The 17,926-nt window shown below is 41.4% G+C and overlaps 1 protein-coding gene across 1 annotated transcript in view; it reads right to left on the bottom strand.

Annotated features, from left to right (window-relative positions):
• Window positions 1-17,026: 17,026 nt before the first annotated feature.
• Window positions 17,027-17,926, bottom strand: part of LOC143858848 (integrin-linked protein kinase 1-like) — a 38,668-nt gene continuing 37,768 nt past the window's right edge. The window contains exon 12 of the mRNA XM_077369558.1: window positions 17,027-17,436. Within this exon, the coding sequence (XP_077225673.1) occupies window positions 17,430-17,436 (7 nt within the window). The 3' untranslated portion in view covers window positions 17,027-17,429. The remainder of the gene's footprint in view (window positions 17,437-17,926) is intronic.

The raw sequence follows: 17,926 nt of genomic DNA, 5'->3' as shown, positions 1-17,926 counted from the left end.
AGTAGATGCGGTGATACCCGTAGAGATTGGAGCCCATTCCCCAAGGCTCGAAGCATACAATGAAAGGACCAATCCCAACCACCAAAGGAGCAGCATCGACCTCATTGAAGAAACTAGAGAAAAGGCTCGAGTCAGGATGGCCGCGTACCAGCACAGGGTCGCCCGATACTACAATTCCAGAATAAAGGAAAGAGCGGTGAGGACGGGCGACTTGGTACTATGGTGGTCCGAAGTCTCCGACCTCGCAATTCCGGAAAGTTGGCTCCCACTTGGGAAGGACCCTACCGTGTTTCACGCACCCTCCAGCCAGGGTCATACTAATTGGAAGACTTAGGGGGCAACCCCATTCCCCGCACTTGGCACCTTTCGAATTTAAAGAAATTCTAGGCAAGAATGTAATTCATTTTCATCTTTCCATTTATTTTCAATAAGTCTGCATGTTTGTTCTTTGTCTTTGTGATATTACAGACATGTAAACATCTCCCACAAGTAATGAAGTCTCCTTTGTGATTATCTATCTCCGAAAACGATTACTCCCTAAGCATTTAACGAATCTCCACATCAAGCGAGCTACGAACGAAGGATAAAAGAAGTGACCCATAAACCGACGCCCCAAGAGGCTCGGTAGAGCGTCCATCTACTTCAAAGACGTGACCCATAAACCGACGCCCGAAGAGGCTCGGTAGAGCGTCCATCTACTTAAAAGGTGTGACCCATAAACCGACACCCCAAGAGGCTCGGTAGAGCGTCCATCTACTTAAAAGATGTGACCCATAAACCGACGCCCCAAGAGGCTCGGTAGAGCATCCATCTACTTAAAAGGTGTGACCCATAAACTGACGCCCCAAGGGGCTCGGTAGAGCGTCCATCTACTTAAAAGGTGTGACCCATAAACCGACGCCCCAAGAGGCTCGGTAGAGCGTCCATCTACTTAAAAGATGTGACCCATAAACCGACGCCCCAAGAGGCTCGGTAGAGCGTCCATCTACTTAAAATGTGTGACCCATAAACCGATGCCCCAAGAGGCTCGGTAGAGCGTCCATCTACTTAAAAGATATGACCCATAAACCGATGCCCCAAGAGGCTCGGTAAAGAGTCTATCTACTCCAAGGGAAAGTTAAGCATTCTACGAGGATCGATAAAAAAGTCATCACCGCCAATGAAAGGTAAAAGTGTTTTAAGTGCATCTCCAAGAAAAGTAAGAGTATCTTAAAGTACATCACTAAAGTCACTTCGAAGGACAAACCCCTTCCATCCACCACAAAATAAAGTTAAGTTTTTACAGAACCAGATTATAAAAGGCAAAGATAAAATTTCAAGGGACGTGTCCCTGAGTTTCCTTCTCCAAAACTTCCTCGGAAGAAGGTGCCACAATGCCAGGGACCGATGATTCTATTCCAGGAGACGCAACCGCCAGATTTGCCTCATTGACTTCGGTCGCCTCGGAATCCTCTCCCTCGGAAAGCTCAGTCCCTGGCGGTCCCTCCAGTCTTTCGATGGGAAAAGTAGAATCTATGGCCTTAATCTGGCTTCGACATTCAACGAAACCTTTCGCCTCAAACTCCAAAACGTGGAGCGCCATATCCGTTTGATACTCCTGAGATTGGCGGAATTCGGAGATCGCCAGGGATCGAACCTCCTCCTCTCGCTCAGCGGCCTTGTCCCGCGCCTTCTCCAGTTCAGCACGAATCTCCTTTTCACGGACAAGTTCGTTTTTGACCTTTTGGAGCTCAGCCTCGGCATTCGCCCGAACGTTCGCCAGGGAATCCTCGAACACCTTCTGGTCATTCGCACGAGCCTCCACTTGATTCTTCATCTCCTTGGAGGCGTGAGCATAAAGAGAGTGGTACTTTTCCATGCGCCGCGAGGCATGGGAGCAAATATTTGACAACTACAGGCAAAAAGAGAAAAGGAAAATGGTTGCAGGAACCAAAGGATATCCGGAAAAGTAAAAATAAAATACGCACCTTCTTTGCTATAGCGACCATGTCCCGGCCTACGACGGAGTGCTAACTTCTCTCCAAATCCTCCAAGTCTCTCGGTAGAACACTCGTCATCGCCATTTCTACAGCCACCCTTGGGTTGCGAAAGGCGGAATCTTCAATACCCACTTTCCAGCTAGGGTAGAAATAAGACCCCTGTTGGGTCGCCTGATCTTTCGGAAGAGTCCCCGGCTTGAAATAAGCATGGGTTCCCTCGCAACCCTCGACGGGCAAAAACTCCTGGCTCACAACTTGGCCTTTACCCTTACCCCCCTCTTCGGTCGGCTTACCCTTTTTACTGGGGCTCTTCTCCAACATTTCTGCCTGCTGCTTGCTGTGCATGGATTTCTCCGGAGATGCGGCACCCGTAGTCCCCACAACCAGGGCCGACCCTTTGCCGGCCTTAGCTGCCTGGCGCTTCACGGCTCTGTCCTGTTTTTGCCGAGCCACTTCCTCGGCCTTCAATCTCCTCGCCTCGTCCATTGCCGAGGCAGAAATATTAGCGCCCGAACCTTGTGCCGCCATTTCTGTGATAAAACCAGGAAACCAGTCACAACACAATAGAAGGAAAGCGAGCAGAAATACGAAAAGGAAGATCGGAGAAGAGAATCATCAGACTGACTCTCGTCAGCACTTGTTTCGTATTCCTCCCCCTCGCTCCGAGCCTCGTCCTCCGAGTCTAACACGACGTTGCTCAAACCAAACTTCACCAATACGTATTCGGATTTGAAATCCCGAACGTTGAACCTCTCCTTCCCTACATCCACACCCCTACCCACGACATCGTTGAAAATTAACTGACTCAAAGTCCCCAGAGAAAACTGCAACCCCATTTTCTCCCCATTGAGCTTTATCCAATCAAAGGGGTATCGCCATCCGGCTGTTTGAGGTGGTTTTATAAAAAGAACTCATTCTTCCACCATTTAATGGAAGAGGGAGCTCCGCCCATGATCATCAGCGTCCGCCTCTGGGACACATCTACCCAGTCCTCTTTCATCTTTATAAGGAAACACTTCCTGATAACATCCAATGATAGTGGGGCCCTCACCATTTTACTTTTCACTATGTACGCCAGAAGACCCATCCACCCATTTGGAAAAATCTGGGACGGTGCCAGACCGAAAAAATCAAAAAAGTCTATCGGAATTCGGTTGAGAGGGAAGCGGACTCCCGCTTCAATAACCTCCTTATAGAAGGCCGTCTCTCCCTTTCGCACTACTACTACACGCCCGTTCATCAGGGCTGGGAAGCCGGACCTCATAATCGTCCGGAATGTGATACTTCTCCTGCAGATGATCAAGGTCCGAAGGTTGAAGGATACCTATCGAACCCATGGCTACTTCAGGACAATATGCTACGCCATGGGGCATCCGAGGCTTATGAAATTCCACAGATTCCAGAACCACAGCTCTAGCCTGGACGTCCTTCGGTGCCGACCGTGAATTGCTCCTATCCTCTCTTAAAGCGGCAATTACTGGTGTGTCACTCGGTATCGGCTCCGCCACACCTGGAGGTTCGATGGGAAGAATCGGACCCACCTCCTTTCTTGGCCGTGGCGCTATCCTCTTCAATGATCCTCCGCTCCTTGCAACCGTTGTGCCACCACCAACCTTTTTTGTCTTAGTTGTAGGCCTCACCTCCGACGGCCGCCCCAAAGCGCTCCTCGCCTCTATCTCCGACGATTGCCCCAATATGCTCTCCAATTCCGTCTCCGACGAGACTTGGGGAGAAGGGGATGTTTCCTCCATCCCCACGGGCTCAATCAACTGATTTTGAGAATCCGTGTTCTCCGACATTATTACTCTAAAGAAACAAAATGAAAAGTTTGGGTTGAGAAACGCACCGATGAGATTGGAGGGAGGAAACCGTGAAACTCGCCGGAGAAGACGAGCCAGCACCTTGAAAGAAAAGAGAAATCAAGCCGAGAAGGAACTTAGCGCCCTCCAAATCTCCGGTTAAAGCAAAAGAACGAAGCTAAATGAGAGATTCTAACGAAAAAAGGGAAGCGAACCACCGGAGAAAGGATCTCGCCGGGGCAATGGATGAAAAGAGAGAAAAGAGAAAATGGTAGAAAAAAGAAAAATGGGCGGGCTTTTATAGGTCCACGCGCGGGAAAACCCAAAAGTCACGTCACTCCGACGTTAAGCGACACATGGCGCCCCGTGACACTCGCACAATTACCAAAGTCATTAATGCGTCGTTTCGTTATCATTGTTCAAAGCGCCAAACCACTGTTTCCCAATAAGCCACTACCGTTACACGTGTCTCCTCGAAATACCCCTCAGAACGAATCGACAAACACTCCTCCGGTACCGAGTATCTCCTGATAAAGTCATACAATACACTCAAACTACATTACGTCTACCACAAAGTTAGAATATACCCGGGGCCGAACGTTCTCACTTGAGTCATGAGCGTAACTCCAACTAAAATGACGTTCCTTCGCATGATGATGCGAAGACATAGAAAATGACAAAAATCCTTTCATTCACAAGTGAAGGAACCTTTACAAAAGGTGGGCTTCTAGGCCAGATACAAGAAAACGAAAATGCATTCGGGACCGTACTAAACTACGGCTAGCTAAAAAAACAGGAAGGAATTGAGAAGAGTCGACGCCCGGAGCTTCAGTATCCTACGTCTAGTGAACCGCCAAGCGCTACCGGACGTTGGACCTCAGCATCGCCACGGCACCCACTTGGCATGATCTTCTTTGCCCCGGAAGGAGGCTTCAAAACAGACCGTGCCAAGGTCGTAACCGAAGGTCTCATCATTCGCCCAGATCTTCCTCCGGATCTTCTTCCGGATCTTCTTCAGAGTCCTCCTTCGGCGAATTCGCCTCCAGATGAGGCTCGAGACCGGGCGATGCGGAGCCGGCCTTTGTGCCACCTTCGGTCGCTCCTTGCAGCATCACCCTCAGGGCCTCGTTCTCCATCTCCAACTTTTCGACTTTGGCCCTCAGCCGGAGAACCTCCAAGCCTTGCTGGAGAAGTTGATCCGCCACCCCGTGTCCCCTCTCCATGGTATGCTTCAGAGACAGCTTATAATTGGCGACGAAGTGGGGAACGTTGCCAAGAGCAAGGAAATCAATAGGAGTGGGGGAACCCGAGTGTTATGGGGTCTCCACCTTCCGCTTCTTCTTGCTTTGGGGGCCGCAACTCACCCCCTCAGCTCCAGCCGATGAAGAAGCCACCGCCACCGGAGTTACCATTTCCGACGGACTAGGCTCCACCGCCGGCGACCCCTTCAACCTCTGTGACCTCCTAGTTCTGCGGGCCACCGGTTCCCCAGCGACGGGAGGGTTTTCTCCATCTCCGTCCGAAAGCGACTCCACTTCCACTACCGGGACTATCGCCCCTAGTTGATCATCACCGGCAGCCTCTTGAAACATTTTTTAACAGAAAAGTGACAAAAGGGGATAAAGAAAAGGAAAAAGACGACGGATATCTCTCTCCTTCACTGCCCTTTTATAAGTGCCATCAGGAGAAAAAATCGAGTGGGATTCAATGTCCCGCCGATTTTCGAAATCTCAGGCGAGAATTAAGTATTTTCGCCGTTTCCCAAAAACCTTAAGGATAGATAACGCGCCTATTAAATGACACGACATTGAATCCGCCCGCTGGTTCCCTAGAAAGACGCTTCAACTCCATCACCTCTAGAAGGTCGACACCGGCGCACCACTTGAAAATTTAACTACTTCCTTGAGCCTTATAAAGGGACAAGAAAGTAACAAAGCAACACCCTATGGTAAATCCCTTAGGGTAAAGGGGGAACCCCAGACCAACAAACTAGTATCCCAAAACAAGATGTAACAATCCACGAACAAGTAAAAAAAGAGTGTCCCAAGAACAATGAAAATGATCTAAGATCCCAAGCAGGTAAGCTCTAATAAGACTGAGTTAGTCTCTAATGGAAAAACTCCTAACTAATAACACTAGAGAGGGAGTACAAATGAGTCAGAGACTCTCTAATAACACTACCAAAATGAGAGGAGTAAATAAGTCAAAGACTTGCTAGTAATGCTATCAAGAAATGAGTAAAAATAAGTCAAAGACTCGCTAGAAGAAGGAGTTATTCTAACATGAGGCTGGGTAAGCCTCCTAAAGGGAAAACTCTCTAAATGAGACAAGGCTCGCCTCCAAATAAGGCTCTACAAATGAGGCAAGGCATGCCTCCTAGACATAAAGGTGGGCTCCAAGTATCCCATCATCGCTCTTGTAATGATAAGTAAGGTCAGGGCAACTAAAAGACTAATTAGTCTTCTACTTATGAGAGTGTTCCACAAATGAGGCTAGGCAAGCCTCCTAAAAGGGTGAACTATATAAATGAGACAAAGCTTGTCTCCTATGGGCGGATTCCTCTAATAAGACCAAGATAGTCTCCTAAAGGGTTGACTTTTCTGCTGAGACATAACTTGTCTCTCTAAAGAGATGGGCTTTATTATATGAGACATAGCTTGTCTCCTAAAATGGTGTGACTTTGGCGTATACACCAATTTTAGGTTTTTATCAACATATAATCTTTCAAGCAAGCCCCGTGTAATAACTAAACCAATAAAGATCTGATGTTCAACGTGGAAAACTATGGGAAAACGCGAGAAACCACAAGAAAGCACGGGAAACTACGGCAAAACTGGCGAACCGTGGTAAAACCTGATCGAAATCGAAGGAGGATGCAAAAGCGGGCTCCGGATGACCTGGCGATCACCATCCTTGGCCCTTTTTTATTTTTGCGGTTTTTTTGTTTTTTTATTTTATTTTTTTTACCCCTTTTGTTTGAAAAGGGGTTTCAGCTCAGGAGGCTTTCGTCCGTCGTCGCCTGAACCAGGATAAATGTCCCCAAAATTGATGGAATCTTGAAACTCGAAGAGGATCCCGAGGAACGCAAAGAGTAATCCCGAAGAACTGAAATTGGTTGTGAAAGGTGGAGCTGGTCCCAAAAACTCTAAGGAATCAAGAATCCGAGAACATCATTAAAACTGTGCGTAGATCCAGAATGTTGAGGCAAATTCTGAAGGAGAATCAAAGAGGAGAAGTTGAGGGGCTTGTCGCCTGGACTGACTTGTTTGACATAAAATGACTTCGATTCGGCTAAAACAAAGAATTCTATATTGCCAATTGACTTGTTCCATGAGAAACAAAGCCAATTGGATCACAAATAAAAGATCGGTCATATTGATCGACTTGTTCCATGAGAAATGAAGCCAATTAGGCCGTAAATGAAATAAGTGACGAATTTCGCACTCCAAGTAAAATAACTGAATATCCAAGCTAAAACCCCGAAAGATAGGAAGCTAAACACTCGGCAAAATGAAAATACATCACTAGAGATGCATTCTCAAGTATTCATGTTCGCACTATTTGCCTTGCTATTTTTATTATCTTAGAGCATCACAGCTTTTAAAGAAAAATTTTGCACAAGGACTGTCAAAGAGCTTTTGTAATTTGCAAGAAAACTGTTTATGAGCCAAACCAGCTGGGTCAATATTGCTCTTGACCGATCTAATGAAAAATGAAAATCCTTTAGAAATCATCCAACAATGACAACATGATTTCTTTGTTACTAACCATCAAACAGTCTTCTTATTCTTCATCTTTAATGCAATGAATAAAATGAAGCAAGCAAAAAGTGAGCTCAATTGAAGTAGAACAGATGCAAAAATAGTGACGAAATGAAGCTCAGAAAATCCCAAATCAAAAGAACCCACCAAGAAAACGGAGTATGAAGCATATCAACAATCATAGGCATGATTTATGAATAACATAACAGTAGAAGGAAAGCATGCTCAATTAATAACCCTACTATAATATCTTAATAATCGTATCCATATAGGTACTAGATTTCAACAGTAGCACATCCTCTAACCTGCTTTAGTTGTAAAGAAAGGAGACATCATCAAAGGGTTGTCTAAGTTCAAAGGTTAAGGCTCAATACATCCGAATTCAAGGCTAAGGAATCGAAATAAGACTAAATTTGCCATGAGAACTCTTTTGTGAAAAATAGGTTCTTCATGGATTCTTTCCAGGTAGAGCAATGAAACAGGAAGCAAGGCCAAAATCAAAACTCAGAGAAAATGATTATCATAACAAGATTCGAGGGTCAAAGCTACTAGAAAAATGAAAAACATACCCCTGTATCAAACACCATTCGAGCAATGAAACATGAAGCAAAACCAAAATCAAAATTCACAGAAATTGATTACCATTACATGATTCCAGGATCAAAGCTATTAGAAAAATGAAATCAAAAGACATACGCCTATATCAACTACCATGCTATTAGAGAAGAAACTAGAAAGAAGGAAATCACTCACGGGTTGAAATAACACAGGGGGAATGGGGATGATACCTTCTGTCAATGTACTCCTCTCGTCTAGTTCCTCGAGCCGACGAAAACTCCTTTGCAGTTCTCTGAGTGTTGAACAAATGGGCGAATTTTGGAGAGAGGGGAAAAGGGTTTCAGATCTGGAAATGGTGAAAGGAGTGGATGGGGTGAAGATGAGATGGGAGTGGTGACGGCTTGATCGGAGCTCCGGTGGGAGCTACCGGAGAAAATGGAAGAGGGTAGATCTAGAAGTTGTGTTGGGTCTTGAAGGAGGTGATAGGGTCTGATCCTGGTAGAGATGGTGAAGATGAACAGAGATGGTGATGGCGGTGAGATGGAGGTGGACTTGATGGAGGTTGAAGGTGGAGGAGGTAACGGTGGTTGAGAGAGGGCCGAATGGTGGTGGAGATGATGGTGTGGAAATGGGGTTTCGAGATGGGTTTTAGATGAATAGAGGAGTGGCCGGAAAGATGGAGGTTGCTGGTCGGAGAGAAAGATGATAAAAATGGGTAAGGATTTGAAGTGTGGATGGAGGTGGAAGAAGGTGATGGTGGTGGAGGGGATGACCGGAGAGTAGGCTAGGGTGGCCGGATTTCGATGAGATCTTGCCGGAGAAGGAGGGAATGGGAGGTTAATGAAATGGTAAAACAGATGAGGGTTTGAGGTTACAAAAGAGATGAAAATCGAGGTGGTGGCTTGGCCGGATTCCGGCAATCCGGCCGGAGAAGGTGCGAAGAAGAAAATGGTCGTGGTCTCTCTCTCTCTCCATCTCTCCCCCTGTAAGTCTCTCTTCCCTTTCTCCTCTCTGCAATTTTCTCCCCCAAAATGGAAAACCCTCTCCTCGTTTTTTTAAGGGAGATGGTATATTTAAACCCCGACCACGCAACCACGCCCCCCCCCCCCCCCCAACCTCGCTTCGACAACGACCTCTAGTGTATTGCAAATACCTCCTTTTTAAGACACAGGGTGGCTTTAGGCAAAAGGAATGATATATTCTCCTCATTTTTCTTCTTCGGATAGCCCGGTAGTGTAATTGTGACTACTCTTTATACTAGTAGGAGGTGCGGCCCAAGTAGAAAACAAGGGAGAAAAACTTTGCAACATATCTTTCTCTCTTTTTTATTCCAACCCTTCAAATCATCTTTTTATTCAAGGGTTGGGATCAAAGGGATTCTAACCACCTAAGAAGCTTCCAAAGAAACTTCCTAGGATTCCTCTAACTAATCTTAGCCCTAAACCTTCATTAGTCTAGATTAGGCCTTAAACAAAACTTGAAAAGGAAAAAAAGAATCTTCCCTAATTACCAAACTGCCCTGCTCTCGGATAATGCACCCCCTAATTATGTTACACATTAACCTGCGCACCTGCATATCCTTCCGGACAGCCCATTGCAGTGAATTTGAACTGGCTTTCCAAGTTCAAGCGCACCACATTTTCTTGCTAAATCGTCACCCTTATTCCTACACTACACTACAAACTTCGTTCGTTTACTAGGCAAACTGCGACGGATTCGGATGAAATTTTATGGGGACATAGATGAGACCCTAACCTAGCTTAGGAACAAATTGGGGACGCTAAAACACTAGTTTGATAGGGTTTCTATCATAACCGGGGTTATTAGGGTTCGTTCAAAATGGGGTGCCTACACACTATTTTGAGGTCGAGTAACATGTTTTCGGTTTATGTAACCTGTTTTAGGTTCGAAAAATTTGTTTTGACTTCGACTTTCTATTTTTTGGTTCGATTAAGCCATATATCATTTCTTCATCATTTGTTTATAAGATGCATAGAAATCTGGTCCGTCCATTTTATCCAACAATCTTAAGAATCATAATATTTGGGATTCTTAAGATATGGATTTTTCCAACAGTCTTAAGAATCGTAATATTTGGGTTACTTAAGATATGGATTTTACCAACAATCTTAAGAATCGTATTATATCAGATTTACTACTTCTCTTATAAGGAATGATATATTCTCCTCCTTTTTTCTTCTTCGGATAGCCCCCTGTAGTGTAATTGTGACTAGTCTTTATACTAGTAGGAGGTGCGGCCCAAGTAGAAAACAAGGGAGAAAAAACTTTGCAAAATATCTTTCTCTCCTTTTAATCCCAACCCTTCAAATCATCTTTTTATTCAAGGGTTGGGATCAAAGGGATTCTAACCACCTAAGAAGCTTCCAAGGAAGCTTCCTAGGATTCCCTCTAACTAATCTTAGCCCTAAACCTTCATTAGTCTAGATTATGCCTTAAACAAAACTTGAAAAGGAAGAAAGAATCTTCCCTAATTACCAAACTGCCCTGCTCTCGGATAATGCACCCCCTAATTATGTTACACATTAACCTGCACACCTGCATATCCTCCCGGACAGCCCATTGCAGTGAATTTGAACTGGCTTTCCAAGTTCAAGCGCACCACATTTTCTTGCTAAATCGTCGCCCTTATTCCTACACTACACTACACTACAAACTTCGTTCGTTTACTAGGCAAACTGCGACGGATTCGGATGAAATTTTATGGGGACCTAGATGAGACCCTAACCTAGCTTAGGAACAAATTGGGGACGCTAAAACACTAGTTTGATAAGGTTTCTATCCTAACCGGGGTTATTAGGGTTCGTTCAAAATGGGGTGTCTACACACTATTTTGAGGTCGAGTAACATGTTTTCGGTTTATGTAACCTGTTTTAGGTTCGAAAAAATTGTTTTGACTTCGACTTTCTGTTTTTTGGTTCGATTAAGCCATATATCATTTCTTCATCATTTGTTTATACGATGCATAGAAATCTGATCCGTCCATTTTATCCAACAATCTTAAGAATCATAATATTTGGGATTCTTAAGATATGGATTTTTCCAACAGTCTTAAGAATCGTAATATTTGGGTTACTTAAGATATGGATTTTATCAACAATCTTAAGAATCGTATTATATCAGATTTACTACTTCTCTTATAAGGAATGATATATTCTCCTCCTTTTTTCTTCTTCGGATAGCCCCCTGTAGTGTAATTGTGACTACTCTTTATACTAGTAGGAGGTGCGGCCCAAGTAGAAAACAAAGGGAAAAAACTTTGCAAAATATCTTTCTCTCCTTTTGATCCCAACCCTTCAAATCATCTTTTTGTTCAAGGGTTGGGATCAAAGGGATTCTAACCACCTAAGAAGCTTCCAAGGAAGCTTCCTAGGATTCCCTCTAAATAATCTTAGCCCGAAACCTTCATTAGTCTAGATTAGGCCTTAAACAAAACTTGAAAAGGAAGAAAAGAATCTTCCCTAATTACCAAACTGCCCTGCTCTCGGATAATGCACCCGCTAATTATGTTACACATTAACCTGCACACCTGCATATCCTCCCGAACAGCCCATTGCAGTGAATTTGAACTGGCTTTCCAAGTTCAAGCGCACCACATTTTTTTGCTAAATCGTCGCCCTTATTCCTACACTACACTACACTACAAACTTCGTTCGTTTACTAGGCAAACTGCGACGGATTCAGATGAAATTTTATGGGGACCTAAATGAGACCCTAACCTAGCTTAGGAACAAATTGGGGATGCTAAAACACTAGTTTGATAGGGTTTCTATCCTAACCGGGGTTATTAGGGTTCGCTCAAAATGGGGTGTCTACACACTATTTTGAGGTCGAGTAACATGTTTTCGGTTTATGTAACCTGTTTTAGGTTCGAAAAAATTGTTTTGACTTCGTCTTTCTGCTTTTTTGTTCGATTAAGCCATATATCATTTCTTCATCATTTGTTTATACGATGCATAGAAATCTGATCTGTCCATTTTATCCAACAATCTTAAGAATCATAATATTTGGGATTCTTAAGATATGGATTTTTCCAACAGTCTTAAGAATCGTAATATTTTGGTTACTTAAGATATGAATTTTACCAACAATCTTAAGAATCGTATTATATCAGATTTACTACTTCTCTTATAAGAATTAGAGTTGTTACTGATCTATGATCTATGACTTTCTAAAAAAATCCAATTTTAGTGCAAATGAAATCAAAAGATATGTTCAGATTTCTCAAAAGAAAATAGAACATTTTAATGATTTTTAGCCTCATGTTCTGATTTTGATTGTTGATCCATTTATGTTTGCTCTTAGAAACATGAAAAATTCCATAATTTATTTCAATTACAGTTTTAGAATTTCGCATGCTTGGTTGAAATTTATATGATGCTGTCTTCATCCTTTGGTTAAAACTCTTTTGATGTTTGGAAGTGAAATTAATGGATCACATTGATGGGGTTTGTGAAACACTTTATTTTAAAGTAGTGTAAAAACCCATCTCTTATTTGGTTGAGCAAATTAAAAGGTTGAGTACCTTAGGACCCAATATTGTTATTGACACTCAAACTAGTAGATTATACTTGTTTGGCTTGGATGATGGATTTCCTTATTATCTTTATACAATTGCCTCAACATATTAAATTTCTGTTTTAAGAAATTTTAATGGTTTGTTGATGAAAGAAAAGAGAATTCATGGTTGATCATCATAGGGGCTTGATATTTGGACGGTAGGTGGCTCATAAAATCAGTAGCCTATGTTTTGATATCAACACCCATTTATCTAGTTAAATATTTTGACACTTATTTGTTTGATAATGGTACATGGGTAAAAAATGATGCTTGTCAAGTGTTTGCTAAAATGCCTATAAGAGATAAGCATCTCTTGTTGAATACTTGCAAATGAATCTAATGGCAATATGAGTAATTATTTATTTCCAAGAAAAAAAATCCTCATTACTTGAATGGGAATGCTATATAGTTCATTCGCAATAAAAATTTAAAGATCTTGTTCTTGTTAAGGAACATGGTGTACTGCCATCTTGTATTGGAAATGATGTTTACCATGGCATGAAAACTTTAATAGGCAAGTTGGGTTTGGCATTACCCAAACTATTTCATTCCATGTAAAGAGGAATTGATGAATTTCATTCACATGTAATACATGATAAATTGTCATTCTATTTTTTTGTAATTTTTGGAAAATAAGTAGAATTGGCATATTAGAACAATTTAAACATTATATGCATTATATGCCTATTAGATACATATTCTACAGGTTGCAGAAAGTAAGTCCATAAAAAAATTTATATAAAGATTGGACTATTGAATGCAATTATTATGCGTGTATTGTATGGACATGACTCTAAACTCTTGGTTGGCAGGCTGACCATAGTTTTTGAAGTATGGAGGCTTAAAATGTAAATGCCATGTACTCACTTATGGTTTGTTGCTCGATAGGTACATGTGTACATCAGATTGGGATGGATAGTACCTGGTAACTCAGAATTGAGAGGTAATTGTTCAAATTGTGGGGGTCCTGCTGTTCAAGAAGGCTAGGTTGTGCTAATTGGATCTCTAATTGAGAGAATCCATGTATACCAGTGGGTACTTATCCATCTTAAGTGGTGGAGCGATTTCATGAAAATCGGTTACACAAATGTGTTGTAAAAGTCTCATTATATGATAGCAAGATTATAATAGCCTTATCCCTAGCAGGAGGTGGAGCTAAATGGCTCAAGTTATGTTTTTGTGGCAGATGGACTGTTATGGCCAAGACTGGTGGTTCCCACGGTAATTTTATATAGTGACTGTGAAAAATGCTTTAGCCAACGCCAAATGTAAGACCTTAAATGGCAAAAGGGCATGTTTGCCTGAGGCATAAGTTGGTAAAGCAGATGAGAAAAAATAACACTCGACTTTTCAAAGTCGGAGTGGAGTCTGCAAATCCTCTGATAAAGTCACATAAAGTCGTGTATAAGGCATCAGAAATGAATGGGGTTAAAGCCCGAGGCATTAACCATTAGTAATGGAAACCCAACCTATGTGAAAGGAGATCCCTAGAATTAGGTTCAATAGGTACTAACAAGTCACCGGATGGTTTGTTAACACTATCATCCCCTACTCCTAGATGCAAAATGTTGAAGGATAGTGTTCACTACAAATGCAGTAGGATGAGTTTGAGACTCTTAATCAGTTCATAACTTGAATTGGGTGGTGTGTTACTTGCAGTGCACACTTGATGACTGACCTAAGTGAATGTGGAGGTGAGGCCCCTTCCTATGAGAATTTAACGGGTAATTCTCTAGGACATTCATGAGAACCAAGAGGGGAACAAGGCCAAAATGTTTCAATACTGTGAATGAATCACTAAGGAATTGAAGGTAGGGTGTGGGTAGCAGGTTAGCCAGTTACACCAACGAGGAAAGGTTGAAGGAGTCTAACTCTACCCGTACTCGGTAACGTAATCTGTTTATCCTAAATATCGGTTAAAGTCCAAAAGACACCGGTATAAATCCACTCTATTTTTCTAATGTGCTCAGATGCTTCCGTTTTCAAATTATAACTCTATTTTGAATCTTATGAGGGATTGTTGGAAATTTTAAAGGTTTGAAAAAGTCAAAATTGCTTTTTACCTTGTCTTTAAAATTTAGAGGGAAAGATTCAAAATTTGGTTTCCCTCTTATTTCAAAAGCTAGTGACTTTTGAGTGTTTTTTTTTTTGTTAAATGAAAAGATTCTTTTTAATGCCCAAAACGGTTTCCATCTTACCCCATTAATTGTTAAACGGTTGTGATAATAACACACCTTAAAGTAGCAAAACCGTTTCATCTCCAACGGTCACATTTGTGACCGTTGGAAGATAAACGTTCAAGGCTCTTAATGGTGGCTTTTCTTAACATTAATACCCATAAATTGTTGCTCTTTCCAACAGACACTTTGGTGTCTATAAAAAAGGAGAGGGGAATACGGTTTGGGTAAGGCTAAGAGATTTTGGGGTCTACGTTTGGGGTGGCTTTTGCCAACAGAAAAAGAAAGAGATTTACACAGAAAAAAAGTTCTGTTTTTCTGGTTTTGCTTCATCTACTTCCATCCGTTTCCTTCGATGTCTGAGCACAGCTCTAAGGTGGTTCTGGGTGGACCAGCCAGCGAGTGCACGTGGACTAGAGCCATATTTGGCTGTTTTATCTTGGAGCGTCGATTCGCGGATCCCGGTTGCACCGGTAGAGGGCGGATACGATTCTTAAGGAGAGTGACCAGTGGCACGACTCGGCCTCTTTCTCTCTTCACATCTGATTTTTCAAAATGGTTTTCATCAAAAGAGATAAGTGCAATTTGTTTTACATGTTTTATTTCAATTATGGTTTGATTTACAGTACATAAATGTTTGGCTTCGAGTTGCACTATTTTGAGGTCGAGTAACATGTTTTCTGTTTAAGTAACCTGTTTTAGGTTCGAAAAAATTGTTTTGACTTCAACTTTCTGTTTTTTTGTTCGATTAAGCCATATATCATTTCTTCATTATTTGTTTATAAGATATGTAGAAATCTGATCTGTCCATTTTATCCAACAATCTTAAGAATCATAATATTTGGGATTCTTAAGATATGAATTTTTCCAACAGTCTTAAGAATCGTAATATTTGGGCTACTTAAGATATGGATTTTACCAAGAGCTCTGGTACCATATCAAATGACCATTTAGTCCAAAAGCTTAAGCTGTTGGAGATGGAGAGGGAGTAATATTACAAGAAATGATTTCAGCACAAACATGTTTCGATACATGCACACAGCTAGCGTTTAGTATGTAAAGAGGGGTGATGATAAATTCACACCCGTTATAGGATGATTCGCACGCCTTTTAACATAAATTGTAGCAGGCTTTAACCCCCTTTTGACGTTTAAAAGGGGTGCGGATTATCTTAAGGGTTGAAGAGGGGTAAAAAGATTATTACGAATCCCAAAAGGCACTAACAAGCCAATTAAATACTAAACGGTACTAAGATAACTCTTGGCCATTAATATTCACACTACCATATTTTGATAATGGGAGGAACCCACCTTGTCTTTTGTTTTTTTTTTAATTGGCTGCTACTTGCTTTTTGGGATTAGAATAGCTTTTTACAGCTTCCTAAATTATACAAGACAAGGTGAGTTGGTCATATTATCAAAACAAGGTAGTGCGATTATCAGTACCCTAAACTTTGACCGCAAGCACAAAGAATTGCAAGAGACACTTTCCTCTTTTACAAGATATATTTGACAACAAATTCGTTCATGAAATATTTTTTGGGATCCAGTCAGGCCCTAATATAGCCCTGTTTGGATTGCAGGAATTTTCTGGAAAGTTTCGGAGGAGAAAACTTTTCAAAAATTTCATGTTTTTCAATTGTTTGATTACTCATGTAAAAAGTAATTTGAACAACGGACGTTCATGTTTTATTTACAGGGACTTCAAAAAAATCAAACAGGGCCTTATATGATTTACAATTAGAGCGATGATAAATTCGCTCCCCTGTAGGATGATTCGCACCCCTTGTAACGTGAAGTGGGGTAGACTTTAATGCTTTTTGACGTCAATTCACGTAAAACGGGTGTGAATTATCCTAGAGGGGTTGCGAATTTATCATCTCCCTAAAATTATTCTAAACTGTATTGTTTCAGGCTTCCAGCCATCAAACAAAAAGGAATGGTCTTTTCAAAGGAACATCTTACAATGTACATAATGGAAAAGATGAAAAAAAAAATGCATACAAAGAACGGAAAAGACAAAAAAAAAATCAGAAGAAAAAGAAACTAAAAGGCAAAGGCTTTCTGAAAAATTGAGGAGCTGTAAAAATTTCCCTCAAGAAATATTTTTCCAGCAATCCTAACAGGGCCTTGTATGATTTAAAACTATTCTTAAGCTGTATTGTGGCAGCCATCAAACCAAAAGGTATGCTCATCAACAGAACATCTTACAATGTACACAGTGGAAAATATGAAAAAAATAAAAAATTGTAAGAAAAGGAAACTACAAAGCAAAGGCTTTCTGAAACGTTTGAGGAACTGTTCCAGTTCCTTAACAAGAAGGGTTTATTTTATTTAAGCTTTTATTTAGTACATAATAATACAAGGACATGATCTCCCAAACCTGTATATGTTTATGGAGACTCTCCGGAAACATTTCTGTTTTCATTTCTTTTTCTTCTCTGTTTTTTCAGCATATACATGCAATGGAACTCAATATCCTCATTTATTTGATTTAAGCTTTTAATATCCAACATTTTGTTTGAGATATAATAATACAACAACATGCTCTCCCAATGGAACCCAATATCTTATCTCCTCATTTCCTGCAAAGAAATGCAATGAGTGTAACAAAAGAATAATAAATAAATATATAAGTAAAAGGGAAAGTATATGAGGGCAAGCATTTGGTGTTAAACAGTTTTTAACTCCATGGAGGGTCATAGGCTCATAGCCAAAGAAACAGACAATTAGAATTTATCCTAACCATCTAATTAGGGGGCTTCTGAGGACTATAAAGGAACTACTGGTTAAAATGTTAACCAATGGTCATATTCAAAGTGTAAGTCTTCTATTCAGAAAAAAAAAAGAAAAGGAAAAGAGGTTAAAATTGTCTGAAGACTGGATTTTGGCCATGACTCATCCACTATGGGGCTAGCCAGATGAACAGTTCACTAAAAAAAGTAGGGCGATGATTTTTGCAGCCCCCTGAAGGATGATGCGCCCCCCTTTTAACGTGTAGAGGAAAATGGTTCTGTAAATATCTATGAAGCAGCGAAAATCCATTGGTTCTTCAAACCAAAAAATCAAGAAGGA

Source organism: Tasmannia lanceolata, unplaced genomic scaffold (genome assembly GCF_043159265.1).
Source record: "Tasmannia lanceolata isolate RefF3 unplaced genomic scaffold, GAP_Taslan_0.1 ptg000026l, whole genome shotgun sequence".
Classification (NCBI taxonomy): Eukaryota; Viridiplantae; Streptophyta; class Magnoliopsida; order Canellales; family Winteraceae; genus Tasmannia; species Tasmannia lanceolata.
This window is presented reverse-complemented; position numbering and strand designations above follow the sequence as displayed.